This window comes from Scyliorhinus torazame, chromosome 4, assembly GCF_047496885.1.
Source record: "Scyliorhinus torazame isolate Kashiwa2021f chromosome 4, sScyTor2.1, whole genome shotgun sequence".
NCBI classification, from domain to species: domain Eukaryota; kingdom Metazoa; phylum Chordata; class Chondrichthyes; order Carcharhiniformes; family Scyliorhinidae; genus Scyliorhinus; species Scyliorhinus torazame.
In genome coordinates this window covers 97,437,953-97,458,416 of record NC_092710.1, presented here as the reverse complement: position 1 = coordinate 97,458,416, position 20,464 = coordinate 97,437,953, and the positions used below count along the sequence as shown (strand labels likewise).

General features: G+C 46.5%; 1 protein-coding gene across 11 annotated transcripts in view; it reads right to left on the bottom strand.

Moving 5' to 3' along the window:
• Positions 1-20,464, bottom strand: part of adgrb3 (adhesion G protein-coupled receptor B3) — a 1,156,404-nt gene that overhangs the window by 794,157 nt on the left and 341,783 nt on the right. For 7 of the 11 annotated variants that reach the window (XM_072498355.1, XM_072498358.1, XM_072498361.1 and 4 more), the window contains one exon: positions 5,287-5,418. The exons of the other annotated variants lie outside the window; for them this stretch is intronic. In XM_072498355.1, coding sequence (XP_072354456.1) covers positions 5,287-5,418 — 132 coding nt within the window. The remainder of the gene's footprint in view (positions 1-5,286; positions 5,419-20,464) is intronic. 11 annotated transcript variants of the gene reach the window in all.

Genomic DNA, 20,464 nt, shown 5'->3' with positions numbered 1-20,464 from the left:
ATGGTAATGCCACTGAATGTCAAGGAATAGTGGCTAGATTCTCTCTTATTGGAGACTGTACTTGTGTGGTGCGAATGCTATTTACTATCAGCCCAAACCTGCATATTGTCCAGGTCTTTCTGGACATGGACACAGACTGCTTCAATATCTGAGGTGTCACAAATGGTGCTAAACATTGTGCAGTCATCAGTGAACATCCCCACTTCTGACCTTATGGTGGAGGGAAGAGCATTGATGAAGTGTTATTTGGGCAATAAAGCGTCTGATTCCATGCTAAGGTCTTTATTTCCTAATTAATACCAGAGGATTCAAAGTAATATCAGCGGCTCTTATTTCCAATTTATCTTTCTGTGCTTTCCCTGCTCTGTTTCAAACTAATGTTCTTCCATGCCTTTTCTAGGATTTAACAAAAATAATCCAATAAAAAAGGCATCTTCAACTCTCCTCATTATCCAGTTGATGTAGACAGTGTTGCAGTTTCTTCACATGCATCAACCTTCTCTTAATCAACCTGAATAATTCAATCTACTTCTTTGCAGCAAATTTCTTGAGTTCAGGAATTATTCATGATGTTCTCTTTTCTACCCTCTCCGGTGCATCAACATCCTTTTAGATGTGAAGTGACCAGAACAGATGCACACTTTTAAGTAAGGTCTTAATTAAAGGTAGAATTAACATGAGGCTCTCGAACCTGTCACTTGGTTGAACATGACTAAATAATCCCTTAAAACTCCTTGACTGCTGTCTCATAAAGTCATGGTCTGATTGATGGCGCATCCCAATCTTCATGCATCCCAATCTTCATATAACCATTCAAAGGGCAATCAAGGTTCATGTTTTTCACATATTTAAATAGATTCCTTTTCATTTCCCCACATTCTTTGCATATATCATTCGTCGAGATATGGTCTTCGCAGGCAAGACTGCTATCTCTTGCCCATCCCTATTTGCCCTTGATAATGTAGGGGTGAACTTTGTTTGCTGCCTTGTATACTAAGCTTCACCAAATCACACATTGAACGGCACTACCCTTCTCCATATAGTTTACGCTCTTCTGTAAATGGAATAACGTTGCTTAAATCTCCTCCTTTAGTGTTGCCAACTGCGATTTCATGTTTGCCTGGATATTTCATCACATGAGTTTTCCCTACATTCTTCCCATTAATCGTCCAACACGTACATTCTTCCGGCGCCAAGTGGAAGGCAAAACGATGATGGTCAGCCGGGCAGCCTTTTTCTTTTCATTTTCAATCTTTTTATATCTGCCAAATGGAAATATTCAAAGAAATTGATGAAGAACAACAATCTTTTTTAATGTCCTGATGATCTTTGTCCAGGGTTCCACACAGCAGTGTCCTGGAGATTGATCTTCAATTCCGGAAGTCTGCGGGCCAACCCTGGAGGGGTGGCGACCTTATCCGAAAGAGAGTGCACGCCAGATAACAGAGGGTGGTTCTTGGTAGAACTGTATTAGTGTTTCCTACTCTGAACCAGGTTTCATTGTCATTACCTTCTGCTGTCTTCTGTTCAGTTACGTTCCCATCCGTTTTCCCTCTTAGAAATAGTATGCCATAGTTACTGTCAAAGAGGATGTCGTTTGAGACTTTGACTGGTCTGCCAGGAGGTGGAAAGCTGATTGAAGATTCGAATGTGGGAAAACAGAAGTGGATTTGCACAGCAACAACACAACGGAGGACTTTGGAGAGAAACGAGAGGTTGGACATGGGCCAGGTGCACCATGGTATTCAGAAAAGAGAGACACAAGAACGGCAGATTCAGAAACAAGGGATACTCCAGTATCATCTGTGGCAGGACCCGTCACGAGCGAGGACTGAGAGTTTGGCATTCCAGTTAAAACTCCTTTCAATCTCAGCGACGCTGGAAAATTCCAGCTGGGAACGAGGACGGAAGATTTTGGTCAAGGTCTATAGATAGTAGACGGGATTCTCCGGTTCCCCCAGCCGCGTGGTTCTCGGCAACGCACCATTGCTGGCAGAGGGTTTCCCCTACTCCTGCTTCTTGTCAATGGGATTTCCCCTTGAAGCCACCCCACGCCACCGGGAAACCCAGGGGTGGGGTGCGCTGCCGACGGGAACAGAGAATCCCACCGCCAGCGAACGGTCGGAGAATTCCGGCCGTTAATTCCCATTGCAAGATAATACTGCTTGATATAATTGGACATTAGAAATTCTGCTCACAGAAGATCATTACCAATGCTTAATTCATATCACCTTACTTCTTTTTTTTTAAATTTAGAGTACCCAATTATTTTTTTTTTCCAATTAAGGGGCAATTTAGTGTGGCCAATCCACCTGACCTGCACATCTTTGGGTTGTGGGGGTGAAACCCACGCAGACACGGGGAGAATGTGCAAACTCCACACGGACAGTGACCCAGGGCCGGGATTCGAACCCGGGTCCTCAGCGCCGTAGGCAGCAATGCTAACCACTGTGCCACATGCTGCCCCCGATTCATATCACCTTACTTACCATCTCACCTTAATTGTGTTCCATGAAAAGGCCGAGGCATTCAAGAGGTTTAGCTGATCCAGTACATCTACCGGCAATGTGGAAAATTGCCCGGCTATGTTCTGTCTACAAGAAGCAGGAGAACTCCAATCTGATCAATTACAGCCCCATCAGTCTAACAACCACCCCCCTCCCCCACACCCCTCCGCAATGATCATCAGCAAAGTGGTGAAAAATGTCATCGACAGTACTGTCAAGCAGCACTTTCTCAGCAATAACCAGCAAAAACATGGGTAAAAGAGCTGAACTCAGGAGGCAGCATTCGACCAAGAGTGGTACCAAGGATTCCCAGCAGAACTGGAGTCAATACGAATCAGGGCAAAAACTCAAAAAGATGTCATAACAAGTTAAAGGAAAAAGATTTGGTTGTTGGAAGTCAATTATCTCAGCTCCGGGACATCACTGCAAGAGTTCCTCAGGGTAGTGTCCTGGGCCCAACCATCTTCAGCTGCTTCACAATGGCCTTCCCTCCATCAAATGTCAGAATGGGGATGTTTGCTGATAATTGCACAATGTTCAGAACCATTTATGACTCCTCAGATACTGAAGCAGTCCATGTCCACCTGCAGCATGGCCTGGACAACATTCAGGCTTGGGCTGATAAGGGGCAAGTAACATTCATGCCTCACAAGATCATCCAGAACAGAGAGAATCTAATCATCACCCGATAACAGTCAGTGGCATTACCAACAATGAACACCCCATTGTCAACATCCAGGGAGTTATCTTGACTAGAATAGAACTGGACAATCTATATAAATACTGTGGCTACAAGTGCAGGTCAGAGGCTGGGCATTCTGCGGTGAGTAACCCACCCCCTGACTTCCCAAAGCCTGTCCACCATCTACAAGGCACAAGTCAGGAGTGTGATTGAAAACTCCACTTGCCTGGTTGAGTCCAGCTCCAACATTCATCAAAAAGCTCAACGCCATCCAGGACAAAGCAGGTTGCTTTATCAGCACCTCATCCACTACCTTAATCATTCACTCTTCCACCATCAATACATGATGGCAGCACCGTATACCATATACAAGATGCACTGCAACAACTCACCAACGCTCTTTCGATAGCACCTTCCAAACCTGTGACCTCTACCGCCTAGATGGACAAGGCCAGCAGATACCTGGGAACACCATCACCTGCAATTTCACCTCCAAGCCACTCACCATCCTGACTTGGAACTATATTGCCGCCCCTTCACTGTCGCTGGGTCAGAATCCTGGAACTCCCTCCACAACAGCACTGTGGGTGTACCCACGCCACATGGAATGCAGCGTTTCAACAAGATGGCTCACCACCATCTTCTCAACGGCAACTAGGGATGGGCAATAAACGCTGGCCTAGTCAGCAATTCCCACGTCCATGAAAGATTAACAGTAAAGGAGTATCCAGAAAATAGGTTGGAAGCACAGAGCAGCCGGGAAGATAAATATTCTTCAAAATACTTATACCAATTTATCCATTTAAAAACTCCTCTTTTCCATTAGGCAACGCAGTCCAACACCCTACCCACAGCTCAATCCCCTATTCGAAACAAGGGCGGGATTCTCCAGTCTCATCTATTCGATTTAAACTGCCATGAGCGGTCATCATTTGCTACACTGCTGCAGGTTTGTATGGAAATAGAAACAGACTCTTGGGACAAAGTTCAAATGAAGTGCAGCCAATTCATTAGTGAGACCAATGGGTTTTTCTACCTTGGAGCTGGTGTATTATCATTCCCTGTAGAAGGAGGTGTTTCTACTTTTGGGGGTGAGCCTAAAAATAGTGGTCATAAATATTGGGATTGTCACTAATAAATCTAATCGGGAACTCAGAACAAACTTCTTTATTCAAAGAATGGTCAGAATGAAGAACTTGTTACTGTTGGAAGCAGTGGTGAATAGCTTTGACAGAAAGTACTGGACAATCGCAGCAGGCAATTGACATGGTGTTGACCAAAACCCGCTCTCGCCGCCATATTTCCTTCCTCAGCGATTGTCTTCATTTCCTGCTGCGATTGTCCAGTATTTACTGTTTTTGATTTAGATTACAGCATCTGCAGTAATTTGCTTTAATCTCCATGAATAGATTTGGTGTATTTAGGGGCAAGATGGGCAAACACATCAGGGACTGAAGGATATGTTGATGAGGTGAAATGCAGAGAGATGGGAGGAAGCTTTTGTGGAGCATAAACACTGACAGGCTATTTGTGCTGAATGGCCTGTTTTGTGCTGTAAACTCCTTGTAATCTTACACAGAAATACTGAACCAGTTGGAGATGCCATCACCCTGAGAGAAGACATCTTTGTTCATCACCTTACAAATGGACACTCCCTCAACATGGCCAAGTAGCCTGCACTTGTACAAACTAGTGGAGAAAAGGCTGATTCCACAGCATGTCAAGTTGGAGGAGATGGGAGGTTTGGATCGGAACCTTGATAGCAGCAGCCCCCGTGAGCCTGAGTTTAGGACCAGTGTCTTGGGTGGGGTTCAGTTAATGGTGCACTCGCCATCTCTATAACAGAATGTAGTGCAGGCAGCCACTTCACCAGAAGCCACTGGAAACCTTCATTTTATTTGCCAAATTATTTGAGAAAGGCTCAGGTAAATCTCACAGATGATGCTGTTCAGACAGTCACCTCCCTTTATGATCATGCCCCGTGAGGTCAATCTCGAGCCAGAGCAGCTGAGGGAGGGGCTATATTGGGCCTCCTAGCTTCAGGGGCTTGACCCTCATCTGCCACCACCTTTCTGTATTCCGCACTCTGTCACTCACCCAGTGCCACCTCCTCATTCTGCACAACCCTCTGAGGTGCGGGTACCTGTCTCCGCGCTCGGCATAGTTGGTGCTGTGACGACTCGGCATTCTCAGAGGCACAAAATGTTCTGGATTTCGGTTGTCCCAGGCCTACAGAAGAAGAGTATATCAAAATGCTGCCTCCGCGAAGCACCTTCAAACAGCCCTCGCGCAGCAATTCATAGCTTGCAATATTTCAGTGGTTCTGTTTGTACCTGTGTGTCAGTGAGCAAGTGGGAGGACATGAGAAACATGGCAATAGCCTCTCTTTCCCCTTCCTACTCCCTCAGTGAGGTAATAAAGCCCAGGTCAGCCTCAGGAAATGGGCTCTAGGCCTTGTTGTGGGTGTAAATTCCTTCCAGTCTACTCCCTGCTTTACTATGGGTTAGATTTTCCACCAATTACCTATGATTGGTGATTTAGAGCCTGGGTGCGTTCAAACTCCAGTCGATTAAGAATATACCAAACATTAAGCAATTCTTGTTTTCTCAGAGATAGTGAGCCTCTGGAATGTTCTAGAATCCCTACAGTGCAGAAGGAGGCCATTTGGTCCATTGAGTCTGCACTGACCTTCTGAAAAAGCACCCTACCTAGGTCCACTCCTTTGCCTTGTCCCCATAACCCCATAACCTCACCGAACCTGCACATCTAACCTAACCCTTAGTGTTGGGTGGGGTTACTGGGTTATGGGGATAGGGTGGAGGTGTTGACCTTGGGTAGGGTGCTCTTTCCAAGAGCCGGTGCAGACTCGATGGGCGTAATGGCCTCCTTCTGCACTGTAAATTCTATGATAATCTATGTTAATCTCTGGTACTAAACGGTCAGGTTTAGCATGGCCAACTCACCTAACCTGCACATCTTTAGACACTATGGGCAATTTAGCACACCAATCCACCTAATCTGCACATCTTTGGATTGTGAACGGAAACAGCAGCGCCCGAAGGACCCATGCAGACAAGAGGAGAATGTGTAAACTCCACACACACAGCCTGGAATTGAACCCGGTTCCTAGCGCTGTGAAGCAGCAGTGCTAACCACTGTGCCCCTGTGTCATTCAGAGATAAGATACAGATCGGCAATGATCTAATGGAATATTATTATATTAATGATTATTATACATTATATATTAATAACATTGTTATACAGGAAAATTACATTGATGTAGAAGGTCAGCCATAATCTAGGTGAATGGCGGATCTGGCTCGAGGGGCCGAATGGTCTACTCCTGCCCCTATTTCCAATATTCCTACAGTACTGGAGCAGGTCTGAGGGGCTAAATGGTCTTCTCCTGTTCCTATGACCAGTGAGCTGTGCAGACAACTGCTTACAGAAGAATTGACACATGCACTTAAAAAAAGCAATATTCAGAGTTAACAGGCAAGTGAGAATTCTCCAAAAAGTCTTCACTTAATGCACTGTTAGCTCTGAAATAGTCCAGCTACAGCCATTTCCCGGCTTACATTCATCAACTTCCTTCAGATTGCATGCCTCAGTGCGGACAACTTCCATTTCAATCACAAGTGAATGGCTGAATTACTACATCTAAAACTCCTCCATGCCCTTCAATGTGACAATGAAAATAAGTTGATTTCAATCTTTCAAAGGTGGTTTCTCCTGTGCAAGTGAAACAAGCAGCTGGCAGCTCCTGTTTTTGGTATCTCCAACCTTCGTCTTTCATTCTCCATTTTTGAGCATACCTGACTTCCATCGCCATTGCTGACCGTGAGTTTACTTGCTCAAGAGAACCCAAGCTCTGCCTCTTTCTCCTTTAAGGTATTCCTTAAAATCTACCATCGTTCACCTCTCTCTTTATTTGGCGCAGTGACAAATGTTGTTTAGGAACTGCTTCTGAGGACCACCGTGTGAGGTTTTTCGGAGTCCAGACAGAGGCTGTAACTCGGGCTTTAAACTAAATCGTGGGGAGGGGTGGGGGGTTCAGTTGTATGGAGAACTAGAAAATCAAAGTTAAAGGAAAAGGTAGAAGTGCAGGTTATTAACAAGGACTTTAAACTAGGTAAAGGAGCTGGGGACTCTGGAGAGGTTAGTAAAGTTTCCAGAACGCCAGTTAGAACAGAGAGTATAAAAGGTGGCAGCAATCTAACTTCAGGCAGAGCACAAAAGGGGACAAATATGAGAAGGGAGATTGTCAATTCAGGACTGAGTGTGTTGTACCTAAATGCACGCAATATACGGAACAAGATAAATCAGCTTGTTGCGCACATTGAAATTGGCCAGTACCTTGTTGTGGGCATCACAGAGACTTGGCTACAAGGGCATAAGCGGATTAGGGCTAGGATCTAAATATCCAAGAATATGTGTCCTATCGCAAGGACAGGCAGATGGGTAGAGGAAGCGGGGTTGCATTACTCGTAAGGAATTAAATTAAATCGATCGCAAGGAGCGATCTAGGATCAGAAGGCATAGAATCTGTGTGGGTAGAGTTGAGGAATCGCAAAGGTAAAAAGACTCTGATGGGAGTTATGTACAGGCTCCATAACAGAAGTCTGGATGTGGGGCAGAAAATAAATCAGGAGATGGAAAAGGCATATAAGAAAAGCAATATTACAATTGTTGTGGGGGCTTCAATATGCATGTGGACTGGGTAGTGGATCCCAAGAAAAGGAATTTGTGGAATGTCTGAGAAATGTTTTTTTGGAGCAGCTTGTGATAGAGCCCACGAGGGAACAGGCAATTCTGGATTTGGTGATGTGTAATGAGGCAGACTTGATTAGGGAACTTAAAGTGAAGGAACCCTCAGGGGACAATGAACACAATATGATAGAATTTACACTGCAGTTTGAGAGGGAGAAGCTGCAATCAGATGTAACGGCATTATAATTAAATAAGGGTAACTACAAAGACATGAGGGAGGAGCTGGCCCGAGTTGATTGGAAAAGGAGACTAGCAGGGAAGACAGTGGAACAGCAATGGCAGGAGTTTTTAGGGTTATTCGGGAGGCACACAGAAATTCATCCCAAGGGGGAGGAAACATGCTAAGGGTAGGACAAGGCATCCATGGCTGTCAAGGGAAGTCAAGGACAGCATAAAAACAAAAGAAAAAACATAAAAATTGCAGAGGATTAGTGGGAAGCTAAGGGATTGGGAACCCTTTAAAAGTGAGCACAACTCACAACTTAAAAGAGGACAACTAAAAAAGCAATACGGGAGAAGATGAAATATGAGTGTAAGCTAGCTAATAATATAAAAAAGATAGGAAGAGTTTTTTTTCAATCTATAAATAGTAAGAGAGGGGCAAGAATAGACATTGGACAACTGGAAAATGAGGCTGGAGAAGTAGTAATAAGAAACAAAGAAATGGCAGATGAACTGAATAGTTACTTTGCATCAATCTTCACGGTGGAAGACACCAGTGGGATGCCAGAGCTCCAGGAGAACCAGGGGGCAGAGGTAAGTGTAGTGGCCATCACTAAGGAGAAGGTTCTGGGGAAAGTGAAAGGTCTGAAGGTGGATAAATCACCTGGACTGGATGGACTACACCCCAGGGTTCTAAAGGAGATAGCTGAGGAGATTGTGGAGGCATTGGTGGTGATCTTTCAGGAATCACTGGAGGTAGGAAGGGTCCCAGAGGACTAGAACGTGGCTAATGTAACACCACTGTTTAAGAAGGGAGGGAGGCAGAAGATGGGAAATTATGGGTCAGTTAGCCTGACTTCGGCCATTGGTTAGATTTTAGAGTCCATTACTAAAGATGAGATCGCGGAGGACTTGGAAGTGTATGATAAAATAGGATTTAGTCAGCACAGCTTTGTCAAGGGGAGGTCATGTCTGACAAATCTGTTAGAATTCTTTGAGGAGATAACAAGGAAGTTGGACAAAGAAGAACCAGTGGACATGACTTATTTAGATTTCCAGAAGGCCTTTAACAAGGTGTAGTACAGGAGGCTGTTAAATAAATTATGAGCCCATGATATTAAGGGTAAGATCCTGCCATGGATAGAGGATTGGCTGACTGGCAGAAGGCAGAGAGTGGGGATAAAGGGGTCATTTTGAGGATGGTGATGAGTGGTGTGCCTCAGGGGTCAGTGCTGGGACCACAACTTTTCACAATATATATTAATTATCTGGAAGAAGGAACTGAGGGCACTGTTGGTAAGTTTGCAGATTATACAAAGATATGCAGAGGGACAGGTAGTATTGAGGAAGCAAGGGGCTGCAGGAGGAATTGGACAGGCTAGGAGAGTGGGCAAAGAAGTTGCAGATGGAATACAATGTGGAAAAGTGTGAGGTTATGCACTTTGGATGGGAGAATGGATGCATAGGCTATTTTTTAAATGGGAAAGTGATTAGGAAATCAGAAGCACAAAGGTACTTAGAAGTCCTAGTTCAAGATTCTCTTCAGGTTAACATGCAGGTTCAGTCAGCAGTTAGGAAGGCAAATGCAATGTTAGCATTCATATTGAGATGGCTAGAATACAAGAGCAGGTATGAACTTCTGTTGGGTATATAAGGCTCTGGTCAGACCTCATTTGGAGTACTGTGAGAAGTTTTGGATCCTTGGGAAAGGTCCAGGGAAGGTTCACAAGAATGATCCCTGGAATGAAGAGCTTGTCATATGCGGACTCTGGGCCTGCACTGGTTGGAGTTTAGAAGGGTGAGGGGGGAATTTTATAAAAACTTACAGAATACTGCGAGACCTACATAGAGTGGACATGGAGAGGATGCTTCCACTGGTGGGAAAAACTAGCACCAGAGGGCACAGCCTTGGACTAAAGGGACGATCCTAAAGAGATGAGGAGGAATTTCTTCAGCCTGAGGGTGGCGAATCCGTGGAACACTTTGCCACAGAAGGCTGTGGAGACCAAATCGCCTAGTGTTTTTAAGACAGATTGATAGGTTATTGATTAATAAGGGGATCAGGGGTTATGAGAAGAAGGCAGGAGAATGGGGGTGAGAAACATATCAGTCATGATTGAATGGCTCGATGGGCAGAGTGGCCTAATTCTGCTCCTATGTCTTATAGTTTTATGGAGTAGAGAAGGAAAAACTGTTCTCATTGGTGGATGGATCGAGAATGAAAGGTCAGAGATTTAAGGTGCTTGGAATGAAGCCAAAGGGTGGTTGTGGAGGGTTGTATTTCAAACTGGAGGCCTGTGACCAGCGGTGTGCCTCAGGGATCGGTGCTGCGTCCACTGTTATTTGTTATTTATATTAATGAGAATGTAGGAGGCATGGTTAGTAAGTTTGCAGATGACACCAAGATTGGTGGCAGAGTGGATAGTGAATTGGGCCAGTGGGCCAATGAATGGCAGATGGAGTTTAATTTGGAGAAATGTTAGGTGATGCATTTTGGCAGCTCAAATCAGGGCAGGACCTACTCAGTGAGGGATTTCGGGAGAATTACAGAACAAAAAGATCTAAAGGTACAGGTTCATAGCTCCTTGAAGGTGGAGTCGCAGGTGGTGAAGAAGGCATTCAGCATGCTAGATTTTATTAAAGCAAATTACTGCGGATGCTTGAATCTCCCGTAATTCCCGTAACAGCCTCCCCGAACAGGCGCTGGAATGTGGCGACCAGGGGCTTGTCACAGTAACTTCATTTGAAGCCTACTTGTGACAATAAATGATTTTCATTTTCATTTCATTTCATTTTCATCTGAAACGGAAGAGAAAATGCTGGAAAATCTCAGCAGGTCTGACAGCATCTACAGGAGAGAAAAGAGCTAACATATTGGGTCCAATGACTCTTTGTCAAAACTCGACAAAGCTTTGACAAAGATTCATTGGACTCGAAATGTTAGCTCTTTTCTCTCCCTACAGATGCTGTCAGACCTGCTGAGATTTTCCAGCATTTTCTCTTTCGTGCTAGGTTTTATTGGTCAGAATATTGAACCATCTTGTTGAAGTTCTACAAGACATTGTTGCGACCACACATGGGATACTGTGTTCAGTTCTGGTCACTCGATTATAGGAAGGATATTGTTAAACTAGAAAGAGTGCAGAAGAGATGAGGATGCTACCACGGCTTGATGGTCTGAGTTATAAGGAGAGGTTGGATAGGCTGGGACTTTTTTCCCTGGAGCGTAGGAGGCATCGGGGTGAACTTATGGAGGTCTATAAAATAATGAGGCGCATAGATGAGGTAGATAGCCAAGCTCTTTTCCAAAAGGTAAAGGAGTCGAGAACTAGAGGTTTAAGGTGAGAGGGGAGAGATACAAAACAGACAAGAGGGGAAATGTTTTCACACAGAGGGTGGTGAGCATCTGGAATGAGCTGCCAGAGGCAGTGGTAGAGGCAGGTACAATATTTTCTCTTAAAAAACAGTTAGACAGTTACATGGGCAGGGTGTGTATAGAGGGATATGGGGCAAATGCGGGCAAGTGGGACTAGCTTAGTGATAGAAACTGGGCGGCATGGACAAGCTGGGCCGAAAGGCCTGTTCCATGCTGTAAACATCTAGGACTCTCTGACTCAATAGGATCATGAAGAAAAATCTTGTTATGCACCAAATGGTTAGGAAGTGGAATGTGCTGCCTGAGACTGTGTTGGAGGCAGATTAAATCGAGACACACAAGGGGGATTTGCATTATTATCTGAGAAGGAAGAATCAGCAGGGTCACAAGGAGAAGGCGGGAGAATGGCATTGCTCATTTGGAGAGCCAGAGCAGATACAATGCTCTTCTGTGCTGTAACGATTCCATGAGATGTCCTACTATGTTAAAGACACCTCTGCGGAAATAGGCCACTGGAGATTACTCTGTTCCTCTCTCTCCAGCTACTCCCAGACATACTGACATTTCCAGCATTTTCCGTTTATATTTCAGGGCTGGAATTCTCCGACAGTTGTGATTCACTTTTCCCGCCAGCAGCGCACCTCTGCCTGCGGGTTTCCCGGCAATGTGGGGTGGCTACAATGAGAAATCCCATTGCCAAGCAGCGGGAGTATAGAATCCCACCGCCAGCGAACGGTGCGCTGCCGAGAATCACGCTGCTGGGGAACCGGATGGATCTCCAGCGGCCATGGGGCTGGAGTCTCCAGTAATGGGGCTCTGTCCCCACACCAGCGTCAAAACGCTGACGTTTCACTCGAGACATTCCTTAAGAAATTCCAGAGTGATTCTCCTACCTGCAGGGGGCTTGCAGGGCCCCGGAGTGCTTCTCGCAGCTCTGGCTGCAGATACGAGGCCCTGCACTTCCGGTCCGGAGTCCGCGCATACATACGACGGCGGCCTGCGACGGCCGCCCCATGCGGACTCGCACCGCGGACCTGGATGGAAGAAGTAGGTCCCCCTTGAGATTGCTCGCCCCCATGGATCGGTGCCACCCGATCGCTTGCCTGGCCGTCCATGAGGCCCCCCCGGTGAAGGATCGCCCGCCCCCTACCAGGGCGGCCGTGGACTGAGTCCGCAGCTGCCACCCGAGGTTCCCAATGGGCGATACGTGGTTAGAACCACACCATCGGGAACTCGGCCAGTTGCCCTTGGTGAATTGCGGGGTGGGAGCCTCAGTCAATGGCCCCTACCTGCGCCGAGTAGACAGCGCATGCGTGATTTGCGATCGATTCTCCGGGAGTGGTGCCGGCCGCGATTCCCGTGCAAGCGACCATTCTCCGCTCCTGCGCCGATTGCGATTTTGGTGCGGAGTCTCAGAGAATCCCGCCCTTTTGGTCGTCTTCTTTTTCTTTTGTCACTATTGGCTTCATTGTCTCCCCTGACCTTTCCCCCACAGCTTCAGCTGCCTCCAAGAAGCTCGTCTTCTTTACTATCTACACTTTTTATTTCCCCCCCTTTAAACCTGAATACTGCGACCAATAGTTTATCAGCCGTGGCTCAGTGGTAGCGTTCACACCTCTGAATGAGATGGCTGCGACTTTAATTCCCATTCCAGAGATTTAAGTACATAAGTTAGGTTGGCAATGTCAGTGCAGTATGAACGTGAAGACATTAGACGCAGGGAAAGGCTAACCAGTTCATTGTACATTGCAACTGAGCATCATAACCCCCATTGCAGGGTGGCATGTGGCGCAGTGGATAGCACTGGGACTGCGGTGCTGAGGACCCGGGTTCGAATCCCGGCCCTGGGTCACTGTCCGTGTGGAGTTTGCTCGCCCCCATGGATCGGTGCCACCCGATCGCTTGCCTGGCTGTCCATGAGGCCCCCCCTGGTGAAGGATCGCCCGCCCCATGTCTGCGTGGGTTTCACCCCCACAACCCAAAAGATGTGCAGGTTAGGTGGATTGGCCACACTAAATTGCCCCTTAATTGGAAAAAATATACACTAAATTTATTTTAAAAAATTTTAAAATAAAAAAAATAACCCCCATTGCTCTACCACCCACCCTGGAGAGACACAACGAAAAAGATGCAATAGGCCAAATCAGGCTAAAATTACTGAGAGCAATGCAACTCAATCAGGGGTTCTGACTTTGAGACAGCGTCTATTGTGCCTTGAAGAAAAAACATCCAGAATCAAATAAAATAATAATTAAGCCCTCTCAAGCAGATATAGAAAGATCCCAGGGCGATGTTTGAAGATCGGAGGAGCTGTCCTTCCCAAAATCTATAACTCCACCAACGCCACCACAAATGATGAACTGGTCAGTTATCCCACTGATGTGGAAACTTACTCTGTGCAAACTGGTTGCTGTGTAGCCCCATGGTTCAACAGCTGGTTCCTTCTTTCATAAATGACTCTCGCATTCTGGGACAGGATTATCGTTTTGGCGAACCAGTTTTCGATTTTACTTGCCTCTCTGCTATTGTTGTGTGCTAAGGACGGGCCAGTACAGAAGGAGGCCATTCGATACATTATGTCTTTGTGACTCCCTGGAAGAGCAATTGTACTCCTTGCTCTTCCTCCATAGCTCTGTACTATCTCCTCTTCAAGTATTTACCCAATTCTTCTTTAAAAGCGACATTGAATTTACTTCTTCAGATCGTGCATCGCAGAGTATAACAACTCATTGTGTAAAAAATAAAATTCTCCTCAATCTTGCCAGTAGATTTTATTGCCAATTACTTTCATGAACTTTCCTTTCCTTTCTTATTAAGCTTGAGATACAATTTAATTTACATTTCTGGCTGATTCATGTTCTCTTCAACCCATTTCTATCTTGACAGGTGGGTGTACCTCCCACACAATCAACCATGAAATTTTACCCAGGTTTTTTCAATCAAAACAAATCTCATTCCCATCATTTCTGTAAACTTTAGATCATCAACATTAAAACCAAAGACCTGTGAGAAATGTGGGCAAAGAATTTGCTGGATGCTTTATTTTGAAATCTAAATATGTTCCGACAGGTTGATGTCTGATTTATTATAAACAATTAGTAGTTGGAAGGCTGGAATTTTTTTTCAGAGAATGAAGTTTCCCTCATTCTAATACGTGATCTCCTGTGGTGTCGCTGCTGGAGAGTCAAAAACTAATACAGTAGCCAGGTCACGTAATGATGATTCGACAACTGGGGGAGAACTGCTCCCAAAATGGATGCAATGTAATGCAACGGGTAGAATGCAATGTCCGAGGCGTGAGAGAAGAGAGGGGAAAGGGTCTTGATAGAGAAGGGGGCCTGTAGTGATTGTCCCTTTAAGGTCAACACAGCAGAGTAAGGGTCACCTGGCCTGGGTGACCAATCGACAGTGGGGAATCAACACAGGGGAAGGAGTTTCTCTGAGGCATAGGGATTCTAGAACAACTTGTTAACAAATCCCTGATGTCTACTGATGTCTCTAAAAGTCCATCAGTACAGGGCCAAGCAAGAGCAGAGGGAGAAAGCTGGAGAGAGTTTATAGGAGGAGCGACGGGAATGAAATGGAGAGGAAAGGAAAGAAAGGAGGCAACATAAGAACATAAGAACTAGGAGCAGGATTAGGCCATCTGGCCCCTCGAGCCTGCTCCGCCATTTAATGAGATCATGGCTGATCTTTTGTGGACTCAGCTCCACTTTCCAGCCTGAACACCATAACCCTTAATCCCTTTATTCGTCAAAAAACGATCTATCTTTATCTTAAAAACATTTAATGAAGGAGCCTCTACTGCTTCACTGAGCAAGGAATTCCATAGATTCACAACCCTTTGGGTGAAGAAGTTCCTCCTAAACTCAGTCCTAAATCTACTTCCCCTTATTTTGTGGCTATGCCCCCTAGTTCTGCTTTCACCCGCCAGTGGAAACAACCTGCCCGCATCTATCCTATCTATTCCCTTCATAATATTATATGTTTCTATAAGACCCCCCTCATCCTTCTAAATTCCAACGCGTACAGTCCCAGTCTACTCAACCTCTCCTCGTAATCCAACCCCTTCAGCTCTGGGATTAGCCTAGTGAATCTCCTCTGCACACCCTCCAGTGCCAGTACCTCCTTTCTCAGGTAAGGAGACCAAAACTGAACACAATACTTCAGGTGTGGCCTCACTAACACCTTATACAATTGCAGCATAACCTCCCTAGTCTTAAACTCCATCCCGCTAGTAATTAATCACCTGTTGCACCTGTAAACCAACTATTTGTGACTCATGCACTAGCACACCCAGTTCTCTCTGCACAGCAACATGTTTTAATATTTTATCATTTAAATAATAATCCCTTTTGCTGTTATTCCTACCAACATGGATAACGTCACATTTGTCAACATTGTATTCCATCTGCCAGACCCTAGCCCATTCACTTAAGCTATCCAAATCCCTCTGCAGACTTCCGGTATCCTCTGCACTGTTTGCTTTACCACTCATCTTAGTGTCGTCTGCAAACTTGGAGACATTGCCCTTGGTCCCCAACTCCAAATCGTCTATGTAAATTGGAGAAAAGAAAGGGGGAAATGAAGAAAGGAAAGAGAAGGGCAGGGAATGGAAGGAACAAGGAGGAGTGGAGAGGTGAATGGATGCAAAATAGGGAAAGGAAGAGGAAAGATAGAGGAGAGAGGGCCAGAAGGGTGGGGCTGAGGAAGAATGTGGGAGAGGATGTAAGGAGGAGGAATTAAGGGGATCAGAGAGAAAGGAAGGGAAGAGAGGAGTATTCAAGCAAGATGTTTTTTCTTCATTCATTCATGGGATGCTGGCCAAACTAACATCTGAGGTAAGAGATGGTTGTGGGAAGCCAGGAAGGACTACAAAAGAAATGAAAAGTTTTAATTTCACATCAATTCCATAACTTACCTTCTATTCTTATCTGTGCCAATATGGTTACCAAGATACACGTTGGCGGCTCCACAGCAACACTCAATGGTTTGTGATGGCAACTGCACACGCTGAGCTGTTTGCTGTCCCATTCTGGGTTTCAAGTATTAAAACGCAACTACTGCCTCTAATACTTAGCAACTAACGTAACGTGCCGTTGAACACAGTAAAACCCTATCACAGCACCATCTACAGGCATAAAAGGTACTGCAGTTTAAAGTTGATATTCCCATTGGGACAACGGGTGGGATTTAACTAAGTGGGAACAAAGTCCCGGCACTCACAGCATTGAGAAACACATTGCTATAAAACGGCACCCGGGTTAGATAGGGGGCTTCAGCAGGGAACGTGCCTGTGCAGCTGAAACCACACATAGCCCCATTTTGTGCACTAAGGAGCTCTGGTTGCTGGAACGTCTCAGTGTAGCAAGAGATCGGGATGTCATTTAAAAATGGCATCCCAATTTCTTAAGCCCCCGAAGCAGCCCCTGGGGTGATCCCCAGCCTCCCCTAGGCACCCCCGACACCCTGGTGGCATTGCTAGGGTGCCAGTGCCCTGGGAGATCCCAACAAGTGCCATTCCATCTGGTCCCCAATTATGGAAACCAGTAACGAGCAGTGCTTGTCCAAGGTCTCCGAGGCAAAGGGAATAGATCCAAGTGCCTCGGGTACCTCGGGAATGTGCACATTAAAGTGAGACTAGGTGTCTAGCTGTAATCTGCATAGTTGTCAAAAAGTGATCACGCCCACAATGGACAGGATTTATATCATGACGTCTCGTGAGAACGGGTTAGATCTTGTGACGCGTTACGAGCCGGGTAGATCCCAGGAGTGGGATCTCCCAGCTTCGATTGGTCACTCTGCGATGCTGCGAGCTGCTTTTCGGGAACAGGGTGGCCATTCGATCACCCCCAACATGATTTAAGACTTGCCAATACATTTTGAAATGGAATAATGCAGCTCCCCCCTCACCCCCATCCCGTCCCCACCCCTAGAGGCTTTGGCATTTGATGAATTGTAGTGCAGAATTAGATTAAATCATAGACATCTTCATTTTATCATTTAGAAAGCTTGATAATTAACAATTTTTAGATCAATTCAAGCAGGCATGGGAGTACATTTGGGTGGCCAGCATTGGGAGGCCATTTATTACTTGGAAGGTTTAGGCAAGTGAGGTAAAGGAACAAAGCGAGCATTCATGTGCAAATACATCAATCACTAAAAGTTGCGCCACAGCTCAGCAAGGCCTTAAAAAAACAAATAAAGCACTCAGCTTTACTTCCCGGGGGAAATCATAGAATCCCTACAGAAGGAGGCGATTCGGCTCATTGAGTCTACAGTGGCTCTTGGAAAGAGCTCCCTACTAAAGCCCACACCTCCACCCTATCCCCATAGCCCAGTAACCCTACCTAACCTTTGGACACTAAGGGCAGTTTAGCATGGCCAATCCACCTAACCTGCACATCTTTGGACTGTGGGAGGAAACTGGAGCACCCGGAGGAAACCCACCCAGACACGGGGAGAAAGTGCAAATTACACACAGTCACCCGAGACCGGAATTGAATCCGGGTCCTTGGAGCTGTGAGGCAGCAGTGCTAACCACTGTGTCACCGTGCTGCCCCAAATAGCTTGGAAAACTAGGGAAGTTATGCTAAACCTGTATTGAATCTTGGTCACACTCCAATTATACTCGTCTCGTCACCTTATTGTGAAAAAGATGTTGAGGCACTGGAGAGTGTGCGGAGATTTACAAGGATGACACCAGGGATGCCCGGGTTGACATATCAGGACATGATTTACTCTTGGTGAATGATGACTTAGGGACAAATTATTGGACTCTTTAGAATTCTGAAAGCTGTGTAAAGAGAGAATGTTTTTTCTCGGGAGGATGAGCACCATTAGGAGCCAAAAGTGGGGTTATTAAAATTACGGGTATGCAAGTGGTCAGACCAAGAGGAGTGTAGTTAATAGAGAGATGTGAAGGGTAGGTAGATTGGCCATGATAAATTGCTCCTTAGTATGTTGAAAGGTTGGGTAGAGTTTTGGGGATTGGGGGGGAGAGTGGGCCTAGATGGGGTGCTTTTTCAGAGGGTCGGTGCAGACTCGATGAGCCAAATGCCCCCTTCTGCACTGTCGGGATGCTATGATGAATATAAGATAATCACCATGAAATCCTACAGGGAAATTGAATCACCTTGGCCAGGCCTTCTGCTGTGTCCATCTGTTTTGTAATTCAAACTGCTGCTGGTGTTGATCTGATGTGATGGTCCTGCCTTCCACCGTGACAGAGCCACCAGAAAGGTATCATCTTAAAGCAACAATTTGAATTGATAGAGGACCTTTAATGCAATAAAACATCCCAAGGAGCTTCACTGGACCGTTACCAAACTAAATCTGACACTGAAACACATAAAGATATGTTAGGATAGGTGAACGAAAGCTTAGTCAAAAGGTTATTGGAAAGTTTAAGGTGCACCTTGAACAAGGAAAGAGGGCTGGTGCTGCTTAGTGAGGGAACTCCAGAGCTTAGGACCCTAGCAGCCGCAGGTCAGGCTGCCAAAAGTGGGGTTACTAAAATCACAGGATTAGCCATGATGAATTGCCCCTTAGTGTGTCCAAAGTTTGGGTGGGGTTACGGGGATTGGGTGGAGGAGTGGGCCTAGTGGGATGATCTTTCAGATGGGCTGAATAGCGTCCTTCTGCACCGGAGGGATTTATGTTGATTCTATGAGAGGAGGGAGGAGCGAAGAGTGGCTATCGGTCAGGAGATTGAGGGGTAATGGGTGAACAGGGTATGGTGTGAGTAAAGATACAAGCAGCAGGGGCGAAATTCTCCCGAAACAGCGCGATGTCCGCCGACTGGCGCCCAAAACGGCCCCAACATTGAGGGGCTAGGTCGACGCCGGAGGAATTTCCGCCCCGCCAGCTGGCGGAAACGGCCTTTGTTGCCCCCGCAGCTGGCGCGGAAATGACATCCCCGGGCGGCGCATGCGCGGGAGCGTCAGCGGCCGCTGACAGTTTCCCACGCATGCGCAGTGGAGGGAGTCTCTTCCGCCTCCGCCATGGTGGAGACCGTGACGGAGGCGGAAGGGAAAGAGTGCCCCCACGGCACAGGCCCGCCCGCGGATCGGTGGGCCCCAATCGTGGGCCATGCCACCGTGGGGGCACCCCCGGGGCCAGATCGCCCCGCGCCCCCCCCCCCAGGACCCCGGAGCCCACCCACGCCGCCTTGTCCCGCCGTTCAAAAGGTGGTTTAATCCACGCCGGCGGGACAGGCAATTTATCGGCGGGACTTCGGCCCATTCGGGCCGGAGAATCGAGCGGGGGGGCCCGCCAACCGGCGCGGCCCGATTCCCGCCCCCGCCGAATATCCGGTACCGGAGACTTCGGCAACCGGCGGGGCGGGATTCACGGCAGCCCCCGGCGATTCTCCAACCCGGCGGGGGGTCGGAGAATGACGCCCCAGATCTTTGGATGACCTCAGGTTTACACAGGGGGCAAAGTGAGAGGTTGGTCAGTTGTGCTTAGCATAGTCAACTCTGGAGGTAATGAAGGCATGACTGAGGGTTTAGGCAGCAGAGAAACTGAGCATGGCAGTGCGAGGCAATGTTACAGAATTGGAAGTTGGTGGTCTTATTGGTGGCATGAAAATTTAACGTTGTAATAAAGAGATGAAAGTTTATCTTTGCTGGTGACTTTTGTTTCTGGTGTCTGTGTGTGGCTGCTATTTAGTTCTAAAACACAGATACCAGAAGCTGGGGGACCAGTCATGAGTCCTTGGCCACCCACAGTGTAATGTCATCATTGTTTCTGTTGGATTCAGGAGGAATTCACCCTCAGAATGTAAGTGAGACTTGGCCATTAAAAAAGGGCTTGGCCTCTGGATTGCTGTTCCTGGATGAACAGTGTGCTTGCTCGGCTGCACCATGTTGGAGAGATAAATTGATCCCGACTCTGCCTATTGCACAATTGCATAAGCCATCCATTGAGAGGTCTGAATAAGTCCAGCACTTCCAGGTATAGCTG